Source organism: Bison bison, unplaced genomic scaffold (assembly GCF_000754665.1).
Source record: "Bison bison bison isolate TAMUID 2011002044 unplaced genomic scaffold, Bison_UMD1.0 scf7180017864484, whole genome shotgun sequence".
NCBI classification, from domain to species: domain Eukaryota; kingdom Metazoa; phylum Chordata; class Mammalia; order Artiodactyla; family Bovidae; genus Bison; species Bison bison.
This window is the reverse complement of record NW_011495044.1, coordinates 5,216,074-5,234,903: the sequence shown is the minus strand read 5'-3', so window position 1 is coordinate 5,234,903 and position 18,830 is coordinate 5,216,074. Positions and strand designations below refer to the sequence as shown.

The window sequence follows — 18,830 nt, the reverse complement described above, 5'->3', positions numbered from 1 at the left end:
TTAGAATTAAAAAAAGCAAGTCTTATTTGACACATTATGGCAAGCAAAACACATTCAAGGTTTAGAAAAGGAGCTAACGATTGTGAATAATGAGGTTCTAAGTACAGGCAGACATTGGAGATACTGCAGGTTCACTTCCAGACCACCTTTATAAAGCAAATATTGGAACAGAGAGAGCCATTAGAGATTTTTGGTTTCCCAGTGATATAAAAGTTATGTTTATACTATACTGTAGTCTATTAAGTGTTCAATAGTGTTATACCTTAAGAAATGATGTATATACCTTAATTTAAAAATGTTTTATTGCTAAAATATGCTGACCATTGTCTGAGCCTTTAGCTAGTCATTATCATTTTGCAGTAGTAACATCAGAGATCATTGATCACAGATTACCATGACAAATATAATAATAATAATGGAAAATTTGAAATATTGCAAGAATTACCAGAATATGACACAGAGAGATATGAGGTGATCATATACTGTTGGGAAAATGGTGCCAATGAACCTGCTTGGCATGGATGGAGTTGGTGCAAACCTTAAATTTGTCTTAAAAAGAGGGGGATAACATCTGAAGCATAGTAAATGAAATCATATATTTTATAAGCTGTTACATAGATGCCAGAAACTGACATGAGATATGCCTATTAAATATTTTTTCAAGTTTTTCACAATATCAGTTGTTCAATAGGAATTCAGATTTTTTTTTTTTTTTCAATTTTGTTGAGATGTAAGTAGCATACAGCACTGAATAAGGTTAAGGTATACAGCATAATGATTTGATTTACGTATATGAAGTGATTATCACAGTAAGTTTAGTGAACATCATTTCATATAGGTACAAATTTAAGACATAAAAAAATTATTTCTTGTGATGAGAACTCTTAGGGTTTACTCTCAACAGCTTTTATATGTGATACAGCAGTGTTAATTATATTTATCATTTTGTTGTACATTACATCCCTCATCATGTCAGTTTCTGGCATCTGTATAAAAGCTTACAAAATGTGTGATCTCTTGTATTTTTAGCAAAAGGAAAAAGTGAGGCATTTAGTTAAGTGACTTACACAGCACAGCTCACAGATGTGCTGCTTCACGTGGAGGCCCAAGAAGGCCTGTCTGGAGGTAATACCTGAGTTGAGACCTAAGTGATGGTAAGGATTCAGCCACGTCAAGATTTCAGGGTAGAGACGGAGCCAGAACCACAGCAGGTACAAAGTGCTGAGAGGCGAATGAACTTGGCAGGTTCTCAGAGGTTAGCATGGCTGGAGTGTCATGACCTCAGGATTGGTAAGATGTGAAGTTGGAAAGATAGAAAACAACTATTAATGTGGGGCTTTGTTGGCCATCATGAAGGGATCAGATCTTATTCTCGAGACAGTGGGCCTCCAGCAGAGATTTCCATCTGACAGACAGTGTAGTCCACTTTATGTCTTAAGAAGTCACTCTGGTTATTGTAACATTCACACTTTGGAAAGCAGTTGTGAGGAACCCAAAGCAATAATCTAAACATAGGAAAACGTCACCCTGTTTATTCCAAATTGTCACTCTCCTGAAATAATGTAAATATCCAACCTATTGATAGTGGAGTGAATAAGTATATTCTGAAGTTTGGTGGGAGGTCTCTTGTTTTAAATTGCATAGGGGGTTGGGAGGGTTATGAGTCTATTAGCAAAAATGCCAAAAACCGAGTGTGTTCTGGGGCATGCTCTGAGTATGCCATAATATATTTTGGGGTGATGTTTATCTTCTTTGTAACTTTTTGTATTTTCTAAGTTTTCTAAAGGGAGCATGTACTGGTTTTCAGAAAAATAAAAGTGAAGACAAATTCTTTTAAAGAAGTATTTATATAATCTCCAGCCAGCCTTTTCTCTTAGTTAATGTTCCAAAATGTGATTAATTTTCCTCCAGAGTTCCCTACTACCAAGTTAGAGATGACTGCCGTTGCAGACATTTTTGACCGAGATGGGGATGGTTATATTGATTACTATGAATTCGTGGCTGCTCTCCATCCCAACAAGGATGCTTATCGACCAACAACTGATGCAGATAAAATTGAAGACGAGGTATGAGAAATAATTGTATTCTGCGTACATTTTTGATGACATGTTGCTACTGTCCTGAATTTGGTCGGGTGCAATTGCCATATCAGCTTTTCAGCATGTCTGTTGGGATGTGATTATCTGGAGTTCTGTTTGAGGATCCCCTGTTGGATGGTGGAGCCCCCTTGGGTATCCAGCTGTTGAGCTGTGGCTCTGTCTCGATGAATTCACTCACGTGAGTCACCTCTGTGTGGTGCTCTGCAGTTTCAAAGAACCTCTCCAGGGCACCACGTTGCCTAGAACAGACTCTGCCTCAGGGTCCAGGGGAGCATCTTCATATGTAGCATTTAAGGGTTGACACATAGTGTTTAAGATGTGCACCCACCAGCCTCTCTGCCTATTTAAGAACTGTATCACATTGAAAACTGCATCGTGCTAAAAAGTGTGAATTCATTAGGAGCTCATAGAATTGATCCTGAGATGGGAGAGGCAATGGGCCTGGTCTGGGGAGTGGTCCAGGGCCAGGCTCCTAGGTAGAGATGTAAATCAACTCATAATTTGCTGTTAATTAGTCAGTTAATATTGATGCATGCATATTAGAACATTTCTCTGAGGAAATTGTGAAGCAAGATGGAAGAATGTGTTGTATCATTACTGGTGAATTTCCTTTATATTCAGCATCTAACCGAGTCTCCATGAGACTCACGACAGAAGATGAATGAGTGTGTTAAAAGCCTGGAATTCCTAAAAATACATAATGAGCTTCTCTGATGACATGTGAAGATCTTTGTTTCTTTGAGGAGGAAGTCTTGCTTTATCCCTCACACTTTTCTTTTTGTTTTATTCACTACTAATAGGTCACAAGACAAGTGGCTCAGTGCAAATGTGCAAAAAGGTTTCAGGTGGAGCAGATTGGAGAGAATAAATACCGGGTAAGAAAGAGAAAACCAGTCCTTTGTGGTGGTCGTTCCTCCTGTGTGGCCCTTACAGGTGAAAGAGCCTGACACACGACAGATGGGTGACCCCAACTTCCCGCTCCCGAGGCTTGGAGGACTGGAGCCAGTGGGACTTGACATGCAGTGTCTGGCCCTCATCTTTGCAGGTGTCAAGTGTCCTGTGGGCTAAGATTCAGAGCCCCGCATAGTTGCATCTGGAAAATAGTGCCCTATTTGGTCCACAGTTGCTTGTATGAGATCCAATAGAGGAGACATTTCAGAGCCCTCTCTTCACTACTGAACAGGTCTTTGTGGGCGCGGAGGCACCTTTATCGTAAGATAAGGAAACAGCTATCTAATGACTGGCCATTGCCCCCAAGGAGCTGGTTGTCATGAGCCCATATGGCTCACAGGCTCGGGGCTAGAAGAGCTGTATCCAGGCCCCACGGGACTCTCAGCCTGCTCAGTAGTCTTCCCCAGAAAGCCATGCTGAGTAAGGCCATGAATGACAGTGAGCCATGCTGTGTTTTAGCTTCGTTTGGGGCCAGGCGGGGACATAAAAAGCATCTATGACAGGACTCCTAAAATGTACTCAGCAGCATGTCGGGATTCTCTAAGGTCCTAAGGTAGATCTAGGATTGGCAAAGAGGATTTAGGTGGCCAATTCAGATAGAGTGACATGCAGCCAGTTAGGAACAGGAAAATGAGATTCATGGGCATGTCAAAACTGTCTTCAAGGTACAGCAGAGCTACCCAGTGCTGCTCTGAGCTGGGGAGCAGTGTCGCGTGGCTCTGCCTTAGATCCAGCCCAAGTTTTGGGTTATAATAAGGCTCCAAGCAGTCTTACCCTGGTCTGTTGAGTTTTGTTTTGTTTTAATTACCTGTGAGAGGGATGAATTAACAGGAGCAATATAGAGTGCAAAAGTTAGGTCTTCTTAGCTTGTAAAACCTCATCCCTGAGTCTGAAGCTGGATAAGAATATGGTCAGTATGTGTTGTTCTTCTTGAAACTGTTAACATGATTACATGATTTTCATTCCTTAGTGTTAATTTGACAAAATGTTCTCTGTTTTGTTTTGTTTTTTTTCTTCCATTTCCTCCATCCTTTACTCTTAACTGTCTGTAGTTCTTCCTCGGCAATCAGGTACAGTGTGCCTTGCAAACATTCTTTTCGGTGGAAATGGTCTGTGTGGCTAATGCTGCCTGTTCTTTGCTATGGGGAGAGGACATAATCTGAAGCATGCCTGGGTCACATCAGGTGGTCTTACCAAGCAGAGAAACTGCTAGTGGGACAAGTGTTCTAAAGCTGTCTTCCAGGCAAAAAGATACAAGTGTATATAAATTTCCATTCAAAATTTGATCAGCTAAAAACAATATTTTGCTGGGCTGAGTTACAAGTATATATAGTATGGTTCCAGGGAAGTCAACTGTGGTATCAGTCTATCCCACCTCTGAAAAGAGCCCAGTCTTGTCCTTCTGTTTTGGAAGTCAGAATACCAGACAGCACAGTTCTGATTTACACCCAAGTCTTTTGACCATTAACACAGAATTTATAATGCACACTAAGTCAAAAAAGTCTTGGGATATTTAAGGTACTCAATCTGTTTAAATACCTTATTAATATTTTAGTTGTATTTATATTTTTAATTGTAAGGTATGTGAGAAGTGTGGTGTGGAATCATACTTGGCTGTAGCCTGAAGTTTGCCAATTACAGCCAGCCAGTATGATCTAATGGGATCAAATTAAACTTGCAAAGAAGATTGAATGCTTTTGACTCTGCTTGGTAATTCTAACCTTTTAGATCTTTTTGAGGGCTCTGGGGTCCTATGTCTTTAAATGGAAGGAAGTTGCATGGGTAAAATTTGTCTTGGGAAATGAAATCAGAAACATTTGGTGGATTTGAGGCCTTCAATCAATGTTGAGTTCCAGGCACTGCCTTAACCACTAACTATAGTAACATTCTGGGCCAGTGGGAAGAACAAAGGATGGAAAGAAAATGAAAACAAGAACAGCCAAACTGACTTTAAATAAATCATTGCAGAAGAGTGCCAAGTAGCACCTAAGCTTGTGCCTGTTTGCTAATGACTGCATATGGGTACAGGGCCCCTTTGAAGTGGCACCAATGTCCTCCTCTACTCCACTGACCTGCAGAGGGTCAGAGGAGCCCATTCCAGTGTTGAGAACAGAATTATGAAGTTCATTTTATACACGAGGCACCTGAGGCCTTAAGGACCACTGTGCCCACAGTTACACGGGAAATACCAGAGCCATGACCCAGGTCACTGTAAGGGATTTTCCATTTAACAGAAGGAAACAGAGCTTGCTGTTGCCCCTAAGACTGTCCAGAGGTCCTTGCTTCTCTGGCAACCCCTCTCTGCCAGATTTGTGCCGGTCCCTGTTTGTAGAGCTGTGGTAGTCCTTCCACACTCATCACTCTGGCCTCAGCTTCCCCAGACACTTTGGCCTCTGGCTTGGGTCAAACCTCCTTTTCCCCATAGCTCAGTAAAAGCAAGTTAGAATACTTCAGAGAGAGCTTTAGTAAGAAGTTAAGGGGAAAAAAGAATGAAATCAATGCAATTAGACTGACAAATCGTTGACGGGGCACAGTAATCTAAGAATATAGCTCAGCTTGGGGTTCCTTCCTGATTCCCCCTGGGAGACGCAGAGCTCCTTTCCTTCTCCCCTCACTTACCCAGAGAAGACCCCGAATCGTGACGCAAGCTGACACTGCGCTTAGATCCGATGGAATCCTCAGTGCCTACCTGCTCCCGCTCACAGGGCCAGTGTCTGAGGGCAGCTTCCTTCCTGGGACAGGACGTTCATTCCCTCACGGTTCCGGTCCCCACTTCAGTGCTCTTCACACCACACTAGGCTGTGGCTGCAGTCACTTTGTATAAAAACCTATAACCTGGGTGAGATGAAAGATGAAGGACGGTTTTTATTTCCTAAGATAAGGGCTTGGGTGGGGCGTGGTATTTTTTTCAATCACCTTGCCTGTATCAGTGAGCTTGAGTGGGTACAAAGTCATATGGAGAATTACCACAAAAATACTAATTTTGAGAGAGGTTGATTATAGATCCTTCTCAAAGATCCTTTCTGGCATTTTCAAATTTTGTACCCTGTTTCAAAGTTATGGTTCTCCTTTTAACTTTGAAAATCTTAAGTAATTGAATCCCCGCACTCCCTCCACCACCCCTGCAGTTCTCTTTGAATTAAACAATTTTAGGAATTCCATTTCTCCAACCATATGTTTGATTTTTGTTTTGAGGTCTCATAATTCTCTTCTGTTGCCTCTTTATTTTGGGAAGAGGATAATTTATGCAATAGGAAACTCCAAATGTTGATAGGGTTGGGAAGTTGGCATATTTGGCAGGAAAAAAAGGAAAAATAAATATCAGAAAATCATGCATGTTATAATATCGAAATAATTGTTGAAAACTACTTACAGTCAGCATGGTAGATTAAATTTTTAATTTCTTCAACTAAATTTTAGTGTAAACACTATCTAATCATTTGTTCAGCTGAAGAAAATTTTCTGATGATGACAATCACAATTAGAGAATATTTAAGGGTTTATTTCTAAAATAATGTGGAAAATCAAATTTCCTTCTAAGCTTGTAATGATGATGATGCTTTGCAAGGGTTTCCTTGAGACTTGAGATTATTTGCTGTTTTCCATTTAACTTTTGAGCACACTGTATTCAGAAGCTGACATCCACCTCATAGCTACCTTCTCTTTTATGGAAGCAAACTAGCTTAACAAAGAATTGTAGTGGATTTTAATTTGGGCAGTGTCTTTGAAAGACTCAAAGTGAGCTAAGGCCTTGTCTGCCCTCCACCTTCCCCTTTGGGGCAGGGTCACAACCCTCAGCACTTAAACTTTATTCCAGTAGAAAGTACGTCAAGACCGTGGCCTTTAGCTTTTCCATATTTTAAGTTTTCTGTGAAAAATGCAAAAGAATGAGAGTTAAAATTCACCCCAAACTGCGAACTTGTCACTCCATCTGAATACAGTCTGCTTCGTTAGGGGCGTATCGACCCGCCCTGCCCCCCAGCGCCCTGGCTCACCTGTGTCCTTGACCCTGCAGTTCGGGGACTCCCAGCAGCTGCGGCTGGGCCGCATCCTGCGCAGCCCCGTGCTGGTCCGCGTTGGCGGAGGGTGGATGGCCCTGGATGAGTTCCTCGTGAAAAACGACCCCTGCCGAGGTAAGAAGCCACGCTCAGCACACGTTACTTGTCAGCCGTGCCCTCACCACTGGTCTTCGTGATCCCGTGGGGTGCTGACAGTGGGATCTGTTCGGTGTCTGTCGTTAAGCTGCCCAGATGTCACCCCAGTTAGCGCAGATGGGAACTTGGTCGGGGTGCCAGGGCAGACCAGGGTAGAGGGCAGGAGGGGTGGATGCTGTTGAGGGAGATGGGTTTCTAGAAACACAGTAAATAAGAATTAGGAATTTATTGGTGTCATGAAATATTTCCGTGTGAGGTGTTACACTAACACCAGCCTGGAAAGAAGCCCTAAAAAGGCCTGTCAGCTCCCTGTTGGTGCTGCCGCTGACCTTGCCTGGAATTTGTGCGTCTCAAAGTTGGGGAGGGTACTAGGCCCCTCCGGGGAGGAGAGGACTGGGATCTCCTTTAACCAGAAGGATGAAGAACATCTGGCAGCGGGCCTGGGCACTTGTAAGGCAGGGAGTCACCTGAGTGGGTCCGTGAGGTCTCGGTCTGCTTCATCCTACAAAGGCTGGCACACTAGCCCTGAGGCCAGAGAGAACGGCCAGCTGAGTGTGAGCGATGGCGCCTGCCGCTGGAGGCGTGTGGGGCCGCGGCCAGTGGGAGATGGTCAGATCCCGGTCGTGCATCCCCTTCAGCTGCTCCTTCCCAGCTGCATGTGGGTACGCAGGAGCCTCCCCGACTCTCCGCCGGTTTGTCTTTCTTGACCAATTTCTGCGTTTCCTGCTCTGTTTCTTTGTGTTTATGTATTTTTTTTATTCTAGTGCACCATCCTGGGAGTAAAATAAAGCGCTCTGATTCCAGCTCCTCGATTTCCAGTCAGTCTCCCATAGGTTGGCTTTTAAGCTTTGTCCCTCTTACCCACATCCCGGCCTGTTGAGAATGGCTTTGCTTTTTAAACTTTAGCATCTCTTGGCTCTGTGGTATCTGCTGCCTTTATGAATGCTTTGAAATAGCCAAACCATAGCTCTTCTAACTATTTTAAGTTGAAAAAGCATAAAATGTGCCTGTTGAGACAGTATCCGTGGAATTTGTTCTGAGTTTCTGTTTAACAAATACTTACAGGTTTTTATACTACACACTATTATAATCATTTTACCAATAATAACACATTTTCACCTCTAGGAGGTGTAGCTACTATTATTATCTCCATTATATAAAATAGCAAATTGAAGCACAGAAAAGGTAAACAACCTTCCTGAGGAGAGGCAGCTAATCAATGGCAGAGACAGGGTTCAGATCCCACAGTCTGGCTCCTGACCTACATGCTGCGTGTCTCGTGGGCTAACATACCCACCACCATCCCTTCTTATATGTGTGTTACTGCGTAATTAAATTGGTAAGGCTTACTTTATAAACCTAACAGAAATGTTTACAGTACTGTTACGTCGCTTCTTTGGATGTGACTTATTGTCAGAATCTGAAGCATTTAAAGCTAAAGGTTCTGGGACTTCCGGGCAGTCTAGCAATTGGGACTTTGCCTTCCAGTGTAGGGAGCACGGGTTCAGTCCCTGGTCGGGGAGCTAACATCCCACGTGCTTCCTGGCCCAAAATCCAAAACATGAAACAGAAGCGATATTGTAACAGATTCAGTAAAGACTTTAAAACTGGTCCACATCAAGACAATCTTTAAAAATAAATAAAAAATAAAGAAGGTTCTCACATAAATTCAGATACGCTCATAAATTCCTCTTAACTCATTCTGCATATACTCCAATAAACCCAGAGAAATAATAGGGCAATAATCTTCATTAGAAATTTCTTTTTATTAAAGTAGTTAGTTTTAAAAACACTTATTCTGATGAAAACTAGAGCAGGTTTAAATCTATTTTGGAATTTAATTATATCACGAACCAATTTCTTTGCTATAAAAATCCCTTTGATTATTTCCAATGAGAAGCAATATATATTTCTTTTTAACCTTAAGTCAGTAAAATAAGATTATTCATTTCCAAATCTATTAATAAAGTTTTATTTTTCATGTCATGTGTGATTGAACTGCATGTGACATTCTGGAATCTTTGCCTGTTTGCTGCCTGCTCTACTTGCTCTATTTACGATAACATTGTGCTGCTGGCCAAGGAGAACACTGCTTGATTTTCCTTATCTTGTTAGCTAGAAATTGGAACCCCCAAGGATATATGGGAGGGCCATCTAGGAGCTATTTTCTGTGGAACATAGTAGCCTTTTTCAGCATCTCTTGGAGCAGACAAGGTAAGGCTCACCCTTATGCCCTCCCAAGGGTGCCCTCATCCTGATTCCATTGGCTATAGAGTCCAGAACTCCTGTTAGGCTTAAATATCATAACTCTACCATGATGGACAGGATGAGCTACATCCCAGCAAATAAAAGTTGTGCTAATAAAGAAACACTTAAGGGCCCAGGCAGATGTAATAAGTGACTTGGAAGGGCGTGAACGTCACAATGAGAAGCTGCCTAGGATTCTGTGAGGATTACTATGGCTTCTTGAAGCTCCACTTTGGTGGACTTTTTATTCATTTGGGTTGCATTTACTTGGCTGTACCATAGAGAATGTTGTTCTATGGAGAGTACAAAATTTATAATATTAATGTTGCGTAATCGTGTTATCTGCCATTACATAGCTGTTTAAGATGATGAAAGCTATCTCAGCCTGCACATTTCTGTAACCAAATGTAAAGGTTAAAGTAGTCAACTCAGTAGGTTCCTGGTACTGCCAGAATTGGAGATTTGACTTTCTGAATTGAGCCGTGGCAAAGGCAATCATGTTTGGATGGAGATAATGAATACGTGCACATTTACCCTAGGGGTCCGTGAATGTTTCTGAGCATTAGACAGATTAGTTCCCTGCAATTTTACTGACTATCTAGAAAAACTTTATTGTGAAGATTTAAAAGACAGTTTGGCTTAGAACTGATTTTTTAATTATATGGTAAAATACATGTAACTTACCATCCTGACCATTTTTAGGTGTACAGGTCAGTAGCACATTAACACTGTTGCACTAGCATCACAATCCGCAAGCTCCCATCCACAGAACTCTTCATCTCGGTATACCAGAACTCTGCCTGGTAAACAGTGGAAGTGAATTTTACCTAACAGGCATGTTGCAGCCAAAATCAGTGGCTAGCAGTAGTCTCTTAGAAAAATGATGATCTCTCTGGTGGTTGAAAAACTGAACTTGAAATGACTGCCTTTGGGGTCTGGGCCCTAAGATATGATCTTTTAAAAAAAAAAACAAAAAAGGCATGGTCAAACGCATCTGTAAGTAAGCAGGTTTCTTTACTGCAGGACTTTTCAGAGTTTATAAAATGCTGATTGCATCAGGGCTCTCCTAGAGAGAGAGAGGGAAAAAAATGTAGAATCCAGTGTTTACTAAACTTCTCTTCGTAGGAAACCCCTCAGAAGCCTCAGTTTGGGAAATGCTGCTGTAAGCAATGAAAGACCATGGAAAGGTTTTACACTGTTTAGAGAGATCAGATTGCTATTTAGAAATTCAGTCTGGGGAATGAGGAGTGAGGGAGGGATGGGGTTGAGATGAGAAACACAGAGACCATTTGGAAGCCTGTTACAGTGGTCCAGGGTTGGGGAGATGCTCTGTGAACCACATAAGTTTGAGGTGTGCCAGAAGTCTGAGGGGATTCAAGAAGTATTAGAAGGTGGAGTCAATGGTAGGCTGAACTGCCATCATGAGGGAGGGGCCTACGTCAACAGCCAGGTTTCTGCTTCAGTCATGTCTAATCAGTATTGGAGGTAAGGGTCTGGCATCCAGGAGAAGGTCTGCACTGGGGGTGTAACTGAGAGGCAGGCAGGACCTGGTGATGGTGCTAAAGTCTCCCGTGGATGAGCTCCTCCCCAGGTTGAAAGTCTAAGAGGGAGAACAGGACTGCGGACAGAACCAGGGGGACATCAGCATTGAAGAAGTGAGTGGGACGGGGTAGTCTGCAGGAGGACACAAGCAGGGGTCTTAGAAGCCAAGGGAGAGTATTTCAAGAGGAAAATAGTAACTCTCCCACTTGTTGTCGTTTGACAACAGCAGAGAAGAGTTTTTACCTGTCAGGTTTATCTGGTCTTTACCTGTTTTCAGGTGACACACATGAGTACACACATACTCTCTCAATACAGAGAGCACTGGCCAGAGTGAGGTAAATGGAATGTATTCATGACGTTATTTTTGAGAGTGTACACTGGTGTAAAGTTTTGTAGAGCAGTTGCTGTTTAGTTGCTAAGTATGTCTGATTCTTTGTGACCCCATGGACTATATATATAACCCACCAGGCTCCTCTGTCCATAGAATTTCCCAGGCAAGAATACTGGAGTGGGTTGCCATTTCCTTCTCCAGGGAATCTTCCCAACCCAGGGATCAAACCCACACTTCCTGCTTGGCAGGCAGATTCTTTACCACTGGGTCACCAGGGAAGCTGTAGATCAGTTGACAAGTACCAAAAACCTTGAGTGTGCATCCTTTCTCCCCAGCAAATGCACTTGTAAAGACTTACCTTAAAAGGAAGTCATGGATGGGCACAAAAACTTTTTTCACAGCATTGTATACAGTGTGTTAAAAATTATGAACAAACACAACACAGGGTTGGTGAAATAAACTCATTTCAATATGATGAAATAGTACTTTGCAGCTAGCTGAAGTTATGTCACATATATCAAGCATGGAGAAATGTTTCTGATGTTTCTGCATTTTTTATATATGGACATACATATACACAAAGTTGTGCAGAGGAATAAAGATACTAACAGTTCAATGGTATTGTCCCCTAAGGTTAAGCAGTTTTAATTCTTTGTAGTTTTCTGTAGATTTCAACCTTTCTACAATTTAAAAGCATCCCCTGAGGCAGAAGTGGTCTGTGACCCTTGCCAGTGATTGCCCTGGGGAGGGGGGTTGTTAGAGGGGCATGGAGCCCAGAGTGGGATGAGCTCGTGTAGCTGATGATACAGGGAGCTGGGGGTGGGCAGAGGGCAGCTCGGGTGGAAGATGAGGATTCTGGTTCGAGTTCTTGCATAGTTTTCCCTGCCCTCAGCCTCTGAGTGTTGCAGTTTTCCGTGACGTGGGGATGCTGACTGGCTACCGAGAAGAGTCAAGCATAGTATTTACACGTGATCACGTGCTGTAAACTGGCATGGGGAACATGTTATCATTACATTATTGCATTTAACATGTAATTGCCCTCATCAGTGATGCCATTTCAAAGTCTTCCTCTTGTGTCATTGTGGTGTTTTCTGGAGAGTGAGCTCAGTGAACTGTTAAGTCTCATAGGTTTAAACCACACGTCTGAAGTTCTGTCTGGCCTAGGGTCATAAACAGCTCCTCTGAGGCATCGTGGTCCTCAGTTGAGTAACGATTTCTGTTTGTCAGTGTTCCTTCAGCACTTGCTGTGCGTCCGCCGTTGTGCTGGGCATGTTAACAAACATAAGATAAAATAAATATTTAGCAACACAGAATGTTATTAAGTACCCAGGTTAGTGCTGAAGGAAATTCTCTTTAAGAATCATGAGTTTAGACACTGAGGGAAGTGCTAGAGTTTGGAAAAAGGATGAGTAAGGAACTAGAGGGCCCAGGAATGAACCTTGAAGGGCATGTTCTATTGGGGCCTGAGAAGGAAGGAAACAGGTTAGCATTCCAGGAATGCTACACCGTCAGACAAGAAGGACCCATAGACATCAGTCAACCTGAGTGATCACCTGTAGGGAGGCTGAGGAAACAGAGCCCCAGGCAGGAGGGATCACAGCTGGGAAGAGCCTGGACTGTAACTCAGAGGTTTTGATATCCAGGTTAGCCCTTTTAAGCTGATACTCTGATATGTTATGTCAACTTCACGTATTGAAAAAATTTGGATTTGACTTAGGAATTTAAACCACTCTGCTTATGAAGCCTTGTGCAACCTGATTTAAAGTCTGATTCTACCAAGATTGCTCAAATTTCTTGAGGACTTGTGGGACTGGGCAGGAGAGAGCAATGTATACCATTACCTGAAATCTTCTAAACTTGCAGTTTCTGGCCAAAGTAAAACATCTAATATAGGGGAAAATGGCAAATAGTTTGTTTATGATGGTTCCCTTTTCCCAGGCTTTACTAACAGTCCAGTTCATTTAGACCCATCTTAAACAGGGAGCAGCTTGAGGGTGAATAAGGAGACAGAAGGTGATCACAGAATTAACACCTTTCAGTGAGGTGTGACTTAAGAAAACGTTGCAGAGGAATTGTTTCTTTTAAATTCATAATGTCTTTTGCAGTTAACTTGTGTGTTGGCGGTACTTGTTATCTTCCGACCGAATCCAAACGCGGGGTTCTGGTCCAGTGGCCCCGGGAAGCACTGCTGTGTTCCCAGGCTCTCCGGCCGGCGTCCCTCTCCCCCCGCAGGTCTGCCCTCAGCTTCTCGTGGCTTTCAGCTTTTGACCGAATGGTTTCTCACTGGCAAGTTCTGTGCATGGTCTTGATCTCTTTCTCTCTCTCCTCCCACATGTTTGCTTCTTAACAGTTCAGCCCAGATCTTTTTACTGTCTCGAGTTCCTGGACCCCTTTCTTTAGGATTATTACCAACTGAATTCAAGTACAAGAGTCTAGATCAGTGGTCCCCAACCTTTTTGGCACCAGGGACCAGTTTCATGGAAGACAGTTTTTCCACAGAACCAGGGGAGGGGTAGGTTCTGGATGATTCAAGTACATAACGTTCATTGTGCCCTTTATTTCTAACCGAATGCCACTCCTGGTCTGATAGGAGGTACCGGTCTGTGGCCCAGAGGTTGGGGACCCTTGTCTAGATGATGTCAATCTCAGTGATCTGTTTTTCTATACCGTTTCATTACCGTGTGTCCTGCAAGAGTTGAGCAAAAAGTACACATGTCCTGTGAGAGAGAAAAGAGGGGTTTTGATTTAACCTCGGAGGTTTGTGGACTGCTGCACCTGCTCTCTCTTGACCCCGGGGGACAGTGGCGAGGCAAGATCGTGACTGCAGCATGGGGCGGTGCTTGGCACACAGAGAGCTCTTTATTACAGCAAACCGAGGGGTTATTAGTTAATGTGTCTGCTGTGGGTAAGAATCATGACAAGGCTGATAAATCAGGAATTTATTTTAAAAGAAGCTGCAGATGGTACTAAACCTATCAATTATGCAACTGTTTTCGTGGGGTCAAGCAGCTGTGTGACCACCGAAGATACACTTTCTCAAGGTTGACTGTCCCTGTGTGTGTGTGTTTATTCCCTTTTCTAGCTCGAGGTAGAACTAACATCGAACTTAGAGAGAAATTCATCCTCCCTGAGGGGGCATCCCAGGGCATGACCCCTTTCCGGTCCCGGGGTCGAAGGTCCAAACCATCTTCCCGCGCAGCCTCCCCTACTCGCTCCAGCTCAAGTGCTAGTCAGAGTAACCACAGCTGTACATCCATGCCGTCTTCTCCAGCCACCCCAGCCAGTGGCACCAAGGTACGTACAGCCTCGGGTATGACCTCCTGCCCCGCTCCCAGCTCTGCACGTGGCCATTGTTCAGTGTAGCCTCTGAAAGACTCCAGTGAGGAGAGGAACTTGCAGACATATAGACCAGGCTGGCCAGGCCCTAGTGGTACACAGATCTGGACCCTTAATATGGCCGCAAAGGACGTTTAAATAGGAATTGAGTCATTAGGTCCAAAGTGCTTCTTTCCACCTGTTCCCATTTTGAGTTTGAACCCATGCAGAGTTACTGATCTTGAAAATCCAGGCACTGTGTGTGCAGCTGGAGCTAAGAAAGAGAGAAGCTCGTTGTGATGATGGGTTGTAGATGAAGAATGCTGCTGCCTTTCTGCCTCAGCCCCTTTCACCCCGTTGGACTGATACACATTTTATTTTGTTTTCTGTTTCTTTAAAATTTAGTGTCTTCTATTTATTATTTATTTATTTTATGTTCCCAATTTGCTCCTTTTGTGTTCCACTTTCACTTGTTCCCGTCCTTCCCTTTGGATTTCCGTTTCACAGACTCCGCTTCAGTTCTCTCGCTGTTATGACAAACCCTGGCTGGTAAACAGTAGAGCTGGCACCCCTGTCAGGGGCAGCCACTATCCTGACCTCCAGCTGCCCAGCCCCGAGGTAGAGTATGGCTTTGCTGACTAAGGACACAGGCAAGACCAGGCCCTCGCTCATGCCGAGAACCTGACCAGCTCTTCCTCCTGACACGAGTCCATGCTCTTTTCCATCTTTGTGGTGTTTGCTTTCACAGCTGATTCATCCCGTCCATTGTCTTTCAGGGGTTTCTAACTCGGATTCACCAAAATTGGAGATAAATAAGAGATGCCTGAGACTGGATTGTGTAACAACTTCCCAACAGTCCTTAGAATGATACTTGCTCAGGGTGGTAAACAGTGGTCATTTGTGGTGATTTGTTTATCAATATTGTTTATAATCAGGCCTCTTGGAGTCTCCAGACGTTGTATCTGACACAAACGAGTTATGAACACTTGAAATTCAACGACGGCGCATGTTCAACAGTGTTCTACCTTTGCTTAGGACAGAAGAGTGGCTGGCAGCCTCCCACCCGGAGTCACATTCCGGGGGTGGTTGGTGTTGCCACACTGGTCCGAGGCTTGGGCGCTGCCTCCTTCAGCCAAGCATAGCATTTGTGGACACTGCTCTGAGGCCTGGGTTTTAGTTTCTGAATTCCTTGGCCCAGGCACTTGGGTTTCAATAGCCTTGATTTGAATACACATGCCAGCGGCTCAGCATGTTCAAGTGCAGTCATTAAAATGCCCAAGTGCCTTTGGAAGAGCAGTGTTTCAGAAATAAGATGTGGACTAGCAGCCTGTCTGATAGCTGTACAACTGGCACTCTAGCTCCTGTCGGGAAACACTGGGTTCTTGTGCCTCAAAATGTGGCACTGTGTCTAGTCATGTAAAGCTTCAACCAGTGTAAACAGGAGGTACAAGAAGCCAGTGTCCACAATGGACTCGCTTCTCTGGGTTTCATCCCGCTTCAGTTCAGAAATACATCTGGCTTAGAACGTGATCTGGGGACCCACTGACACTAAATCCCCATGATTCAACCTGCCTATCCTGCTTTTTCTTCTTTAGTGGCTCCAGTTTCATGAAAGTCTCAAAAGTTCTAGAATTTTTAATGTTTTAATTATGAAGTGCCAATTCTCATAGGATTCTGGTAGATCAGCTTTTCTGTCTTAAGGTTTTACCTTTGGTTTCCTTTCATTTCAAGATTTCATCTTCTCTTAACTACTGGTATTCTGCACACTGTCCTGGCGCAGACTCCCAGCCCAACATCTCTGGGGCCACGTCTGCCCAGGAGCAGTAGCTTCTGAAACTGGTGCTCTTCCTCCTGTGTGGGCCAGGAGGGTTTGTGCTGGAATGTAAATCCCTCTGTTGCTTTTGCTCTTTCTTTATAAAGAAAAAAGAAACACAACAAAATGGGTTGCTTTACTCTTTTTTTTGTATAAACATCTTAAAAGTCCTGGAAAACAATTTACATGATTGATTTCAAAGAAAAATTAGAAGAGCTGTGGCATGAGTGATACTCAAAATAGATTTAAAATATTTTCTCTCCAAATTCTTTAAAAAAATATATATATACACTCAGATGGTAAATGGAGCTACTACCAGCATCAGTAATGATACATACATCTAGCCAGCTCTTTGCCACTTTGGGAAGTGCTTCTGCATGCGACTTATTCACTCAACAAGTTTATATTGAGCCCCTCGTCTGTGCCAGATGTAGTACTAGGTGTCTAGGGTGTGACAGGGAGCAAAGTAAGTCCCTGCTTTTCTGGAGTTTCTGCTTTAACCTGGGAGATTTCAGGCAGCAAACAGGGAGCCTTCCTGGGCTGTTGAAGGGATAGCAGCAGGCCAGTGGCTGCGGTGGACTGAACACAAGGGAGTGTGTAGCAGTGGGGTTCGGAGAGGCAGGCTCCTTCCCTGGTCTCCAGGGCGAGAAGTGGAGGCATGCGTGCCAGTGTATGTTAAGTCCAGACCCAGGCCCTTCTGGTCCCAGGCCATTCAGAGCCTTGTTCCTCATACCACAGCCCCACTCTCGTGTGCTTCTCCTAATCATTTATTTGATCAGGTCAAGTAATTTAATCTTCATTCTACCAGTGAAGAAATAGATCTACTTCAGTGAATTTACTGCATCTCTGTGATAGGGACTGGAGTAATATTTGGATCTCCATGTTAACAATTTGGGGTTAGAATTCATATGTCACATGCTGCTGCTGCTGCTGCTAAGTCGCTTCAGTCATGTCCGACTCTGTGCGACCCCGTAGACGGCAGCCCACCAGGCTCCCCTGTCCCTGGGATTCTCCAGGCAAGAATACTGTAGTAGGTTGCCATTTCCCTCTCCAATGCATGAAAGTGAAAAGTGAAATTGAAGTCGCTCAGTCGTGTCCGACTCTTAGCGACCCCATGGACTGCGGCCCACCAGGGTCCTCCGTCCATGGGATTTTCCAGGCAAGAGTACTGGAGGGGGGTGCCATTGCCTTCTCCAGCCCCAAAACTTTGATACTTTGGAGTATTTGGATTTCTTACCTTTACTCATTTATCATATTTCTGTTTGTTATGACTATTGTAATCTTAGCATTTGAGGATTTTTTTTTTTTCTAGTAGAAATTTGTCAATAAGATAAAAGGCATTGGAAGACATTTTAAAACCTTAAATTGGCACATGAAGGCTTTATTTTGGAAATGCTCCAAATTCATGACCTAGCATACTTTCAAAATAAATCATTGTTTTCCTGGACTTTTAACTAGCTTTTCAGTTTTTTAGAAAATTAGGAGGGCTTAAGTAAACCTTGTAAAGTGGAATTTCTGTCAACAATTTCACCAAGTAAATATGACCTTTTTATTTTTTTTAAGGTTATTCCATCAACAGGCAGCAAGTTGAAACGACCCACACCCGCCTTTCATTCAAGTCGAACGTCGCTTGCCGGCGATACTAGCAACAGTTCTTCCCCCGCGTCCACGGGTGCCAAAACTAACCGGGCAGGTAAGGACCTGCCCCAGCTCTTCCCCACTGCGGGTAGGGGCGAGGGCATGCCAGGCCCTCTGGAAACAGCAGGCTCCCCGCAGTGCTTCACTCCTCCCTGAGGAGCAGAGATGGAGCGAAACACAGATGCGGTGCCCAGAGGACAGCTGGCTCAAACCTTGCCTCCCGAGAGCAGGCGCTCCCACAGCCAAAGCCACAGCACCTGTTCGCCATCAGAAACGATTGTACGGGGGAGAATGTAAGGGGGAAAGGGCCTCCTAGAGCCGGGCCTTCCTAACACACCGTATTTATGTTGGCTCGGAGCTGAGAGTCAGGGGAGGATCACGTCTGCTCACTTGTGGACGTTCCTCCTGGGAACCTAGGGCTTTGGCTTCCACTTGCTGCTGTTTGCCGGCCCTCCTGCCCCCCATTCTTAGTCCGCCCATGCGGCTCTCTCCTCCGAGCTGAGGCCCAGGGCAGCCCCGCTCCGCTCTGCCATGGGGGCGTGTGAGGTGATGGTGCTGCTGATAGAAGCTGCTTTCTGTTCCTCAGGACGCTTCTCAGGTAGAAGCCCAAAGTCAGAAAAGGCTTCGGCAACTTCTGTGTAGGTGAGAGAACCGAGATTCAGAAAGACTCTGGTTTGCCCATGGTCACTCAGCACATCAGGTGGTATTAGGATCAGAACCCTGGCCTCTGGTTCTTTTGT

The 18,830-nt window shown here is 44.0% G+C and overlaps 1 protein-coding gene across 13 annotated transcripts in view; it reads left to right on the top strand.

The window, feature by feature from the left end:
- Positions 1-18,830, top strand: part of MACF1 (microtubule-actin crosslinking factor 1) — a 342,575-nt gene that overhangs the window by 322,126 nt on the left and 1,619 nt on the right. For 9 of the 13 annotated variants that reach the window (XM_010862750.1, XM_010862748.1, XM_010862747.1 and 6 more), the window contains 7 exons: positions 1,912-2,066; positions 2,900-2,974; positions 4,103-4,120; positions 7,066-7,183; positions 14,407-14,618; positions 15,147-15,257; positions 18,016-18,145. In XM_010862750.1, the coding sequence (XP_010861052.1) occupies positions 1,912-2,066; positions 2,900-2,974; positions 4,103-4,120; positions 7,066-7,183; positions 14,407-14,618; positions 15,147-15,257; positions 18,016-18,145 (819 nt within the window). The remainder of the gene's footprint in view (positions 1-1,911; positions 2,067-2,899; positions 2,975-4,102; positions 4,121-7,065; positions 7,184-14,406; positions 14,619-15,146; positions 15,258-18,015; positions 18,146-18,830) is intronic. The other 4 variants (XM_010862753.1, XM_010862751.1, XM_010862749.1 and 1 more) reach the window with 3 other exon arrangements.